The 5000-nt window shown below is 37.9% G+C and overlaps 1 protein-coding gene across 2 annotated transcripts in view; it reads left to right on the top strand.

Annotated features, from left to right (window-relative positions):
• The window catches only part of LOC110062108 (uncharacterized), an 80705-nt gene that overhangs the window by 2050 nt on the left and 73655 nt on the right, over positions 1-5000 (top strand). For both annotated transcript variants that reach the window (XM_089286961.1, XM_089286960.1), the window contains exons 4-8: positions 1828-1966; positions 2612-2657; positions 2747-2790; positions 3903-3951; positions 4060-4112. In XM_089286961.1, coding sequence (XP_089143087.1) covers positions 1828-1966; positions 2612-2657; positions 2747-2790; positions 3903-3951; positions 4060-4112 — 331 coding nt within the window. The remainder of the gene's footprint in view (positions 1-1827; positions 1967-2611; positions 2658-2746; positions 2791-3902; positions 3952-4059; positions 4113-5000) is intronic.

Consider the following 5000-nt stretch of genomic DNA (forward strand, 5'->3'; position numbering starts at 1 on the left):
TAGTCTTCGTTCTCTTCTTAACTGATTCTTAAAACAACGCAAGGACAGTGACTCTAAGCAACCTTGTCCCACAAATCGCTTTTGCTTCACAAAGCACAGAATCGCCATTAGACTAGGAGTATTCCCTCTTTCGCTCAGTTGAACATGACGGTAAGTAAACCTCAAGGGAAAAAAAAACGCTTGCATGAAATTTTTTTCCTCAAGGTTTTCTTATGCGTCACGCACGATGGACTAAGCAAAAGAGGTGATGGACAAAACACTGACCCCTAGTCCATGGACTACCTTAATGGACTACCCAAATGGACTACCCTAAAATGGACTACCCCTAAAAAATACTATTTCAGATGAGTGGTATGTTAAAAAGCTGCGATTACATACTTACACTGTACGAAGGATGCTTTACTTTTCGTTCCGCATCGCCTTCAGCCGCCATTTTGAATAACTATACTGAATAAAACAACCGCTGTACTCAAAAAGCGTAGACTCAAATTAAATCAAATATTCTGTGGACAACTCAATCTTGCACCCATGTGATTCAGTAGCTGACAGCTTAGCTCATGCTTTCTCGAACAGACGAAATGATCTTCAGCTACAAAAATTCAGAGTGGAGTGGAAGCAGTAGTATTCTTGGCTGGCCTGGACTATAATTACTTGGAAATTTTTGTGGTTTTGCGAGACTCAGTACATGGTAGTCTATCGAAGCTTCCTCCTCTTTTGTTAGTGGAGTATGGACCAATTTTGAAACAGTACACTTGGACAAATCATCAACAAAGTTGCTATTAAGCCCACTCTGCCACAACATCCCAGAGACTGTCCCTTTAGCAACAGCAGCAACAACAATAACAACAACAACAACAACAACAACAACATCTTTATTTTCTAAATAATTCAGTATAGTTATTCAAAATAGCGGCTGAAGGCGATGCAGAACGAAAAGAAAAGCATCCTTCGTGCAGTGTAAGTATATAATCGCAGCTTCTTAACATACCACTCATCTGAAGTAGTATTTTTTAGGGGTAGTCCATTTTAGGGTAGTCCATTTGGGTAGTCCATTAGGGTAGTCCATGGACTAGGGGTCAGTGTTTTGTCCATCACCAGCAAAAGAGGGACCACTCGTAGTCTAAATCGCCATAAGAACACAACTGCCATAACGAGAGACAAATTAACCATCGCATCAACTCATCACGGCAACCATACTGCGCTGAGAATTTCAAATGCTATTCGGTTTTCTGTGATCAATCTTTCCATGCGCTAGGCTTTTTGGCGTGATCGCGTCACACTCCAACACCTATTTGGAATTACATTTTGTACACCAAAAGTAGAAAATGCACATGTTACGTGTGACATAACATTACAAGTGAAGTTTATTTCTACATTTTAAAAGCTTGCAGGCTCAAGGGAGTTTCCCTTGCAAAATCTATAACACAATTTAACAGTCACATACCACCGAGTTTGCACTGCCTGTGGATAACAAACACTCTGATATGTAATTGAACAGAACCAAAAAATATGTGAGTCAAAAGTAAATGCAAAAAGAAGAATAAGAAAAAAAAAAACAGTACTCAATCTGCATGGTCTGCATGGTCTGCACGGTCTGCGGTCTGCAGACTGCATGGTCTGCGTTTTGGGGTGACTGCCCTCGCTTAGCATATCTCCATGTCGTGAGCAGAAAACAATAAGTCATTCTAAGATTGTTCTCTCCAGTTTAGAAGGCCCCTGTTCATTTTTGAGGTTTCTCTGTGTTTGCCTTTTTGCTAATTTTTAAATCCATTTAAATGCTCTGCCTAAAGGTAATATAAGTGTTTACCAACATGTCTTTGGTTCTAGTTTTGTTTGTGCAGCTGTAGTCAAATTGGATAAGGAGCACAAAAGATTTGAGTTTTACGGACCTCCGCATCTTTGGAATGGCAAAACCATTAAGGAACATATAACAGGCAATTCAACCCTCTACATATTGGAGGATAAGGTACTTGTCTGTCTGAATTACTTCCACCAAATAATTAATAGGCCTTTTTAACTGAGATACAAATGACTTCAGCTAATTTGCTTTTGTTACTTTGCACTAAAGGTCCTAAAGCCAACATTATCATCCTGCTTCATTCAACATTATTGCTACAATGCAAACGGCCTAACGAGGCTAAAATGTCAAGCTGTTACATCTTTTACCATCCCATGTACAATAATAAATTGCGCTTACTAGCAAATCGTTGGACTTGCACCTTCATCGGACTCGATGATATCCTCAGGCAGATTTCCTTTAGACAGCAGTTATAGAAAGTGAAACCGATCAGCTCCCTCTACGAGTCACTGCGGGGAACTAAAATTCAAACCCGGTGGAAAATTCGAGTGTAGACTGGGCTTACTTTAACACCAACTGAAGAGGGAGCGGGAAGGGGTAAGGACGGCAGGGGTAGTGAGAAATACCCCCATACGATGTAGCAAGCAGTTCTCTAGCGAGGTAAACTTTGTTACTTCCCAGGTTTCAAAAACAGATTGGGTTACAAAAATGTAGGCTTTTTTTCTTCGGGGATGTAACATCAATTTATAGCAGAACTTTCTTCACATACCTGTTTTGCATCATTCAATTTACTTCTCTGTTGGTTTACTTTAGGTGCCAGATTCAGATACAGAACTGAATGCTACCAACATTCCACAAGGTAACTGTTAACATGGTCTTTTTCAAGGCAAATTGCTATGTATATATATGTTACATGTTGTTCACTGATTAATTCTCTTGGATTTTAAGGGGATGATGATGTCGTGAGCTACATTGCTACGAACGTAAATCAGGTAAGACGATTATGAATTGCAGTCCTGTAACTGATAAAACCTAGTCGTGTTATTGGCTTCACTAAGAGAATGATATACGAAGGAAGGAGGCAGAAAATCCACTCACACAGGTCAACTAGCACCCAATATTCTCATATAGGATTGGTGGAATTCCTTTCGATCATGTGATTCTCTTAAACAAACAAACTTTTGCTGCCAACTTAATGTGAGCTTTGCATGCACAAATCTTCCCACCGACTTTCCACCGAACGTCACACTTTAACAAATTGATGTCAGTTTTTCATGCATCTGTCCTGTTATTGATCGTGAATTTCCTGTTATTGATCATGGCCTGTGGATAATTCAAAACCCTAAATGAGAGATATTTCTAGCCAGAATTTTTGTTAACACCTAAACAGTTTTAGTTTGTTTTTAAGAATTTGCTTTCATGTCTTTGTCCCATCAATTAAAAGCAATGATATTTTCTGACAGTGGTGGATTCGTCATATCAACACCTCAACAATTATTTAAATTTAACAGTTTATTATATGGCTGAACTGGTCTAGGATGAAAAGGAGAAATTCTGTTTGGTTCCCCTAGCAGTCCAAATTTTGTAATACGGACCGCTAAGATAAACCGCTCACAAATTAATTTTTTTACGTACCAAGAATGGATCATGGAGATGCATCAATTTATCAGCAGATTAAAAAGAGTCATTATGATAAATACTTTATAGAACTAGCTTGTTCTGTCCAATAAATTATATTTGAGAATATTGGTCCCATTTTCTTTTTTTTTTGCTGGCTTATTATGGACCTTGCCTGCCACTCTGTCCATAAACCTGGGAAAAAACTCAACCAACATTTGTCAAATACAAACCTTGCACTAGTTCAATAGCATATAATATATTAATTAAGTTTGGCCCATTTTGAGTAGCATTTGAACTGGGCCATTTACATTGTACTTTCTGCCAAATAAGGCATGATTGAAAAGGGAAAAAGACTGAGTACAGCATGTTGAAGATGGTCTGCCATCAAAATGCTCTTTAAGCTTTGTGCACTAAGCTGATATCTGATTACATGTGTTTATGAACAAAACAACTCAGATGCAAAATACATCACTGTGTTTTTCAGACATCCCATGTTATCGAGACTGAAATGGAAGTGGATGGCAGCGAACAAGGTAAGGCAATGATCCCTCTAGAAACAGGCAGTGGTGAGTCCATGGACTTGCACACACCCAAAGAAAGAACCTTATATTTGGGACTGATTAATCCCATTGGTTTTTAAGGAAATGATGATGAATTAGATATGTATGGCATTCCCGCCTCAAGTCTAAACCAGGTGAGATGATTTCGATATACACTTTGATCAGTGTTCAACAATAGTTGGATCACTTGTACTAAAGGCATCCCGGTTGAGTGTTGATTGATACCCTTGATCTACCTTAATTTGATCAACACTTGATCGACATCTTGATCAACACTTGATTAAGATCTCAATTGATACTAGGTCAACACTAGGTTGACACTTGATCAACATTAATCCTTAATTTGAGTATGGGTAAAAGTGCCTTGTTCTCCACATTTCTGTAGAGCAAAAAAAAAATGTACAAATTTGTGTCATTCTAACTCATTTGTATTAGCAGCTCCTACCCATTTGAATATCAATAATACATGTAACTTTATTGACACTATTTAATATAACAGTCTGAAAAAGAACTAAAAATTTACATTTACCTTAAGGTGGCTCAAAACAGTTTCCAGTACTTAGATTTTGATGGGTCGTTATAACCACTCTTTATCACTTGATGCTACAATCATGGTATCAAAAATCTGCCCAATCATTGGTGAACATGTTGTTATCATTTTCATGATGCAATAGGTTACCATAGCAACAGTACAACCTCCTAAAAACACCCTTAATTACAGCTTTAGGGGCTTATAATTCAAAAATGGCACAGTGAAATTTTTTTACATCATCAGCTTTTGATAAGCATGGTAAGACACAACTTTTGGCAAAGTTTAAAAAAATTCTGTTGGTAGGGTTTAGAGCCACCTTAAATTTTCGAAAATTTAAGGTGGCTGTGAACCTTGCCTACAGAATGTTTTTAAACGTTGCCAAAAGTTGTGTCATATCATGCTTATCAATGATTGGGCAGGTTTTGATACCATGATTGTAGCATCAAGTGATAAAGATTGGTTAAAACGACCCATCAAAATCTAAGTGTTG

Source organism: Orbicella faveolata, unplaced genomic scaffold (genome assembly GCF_042242905.1).
Source record: "Orbicella faveolata isolate gen_17 unplaced genomic scaffold, um_ofav_v1 contig_14, whole genome shotgun sequence".
NCBI classification, from domain to species: Eukaryota; Metazoa; Cnidaria; class Anthozoa; order Scleractinia; family Merulinidae; genus Orbicella; species Orbicella faveolata.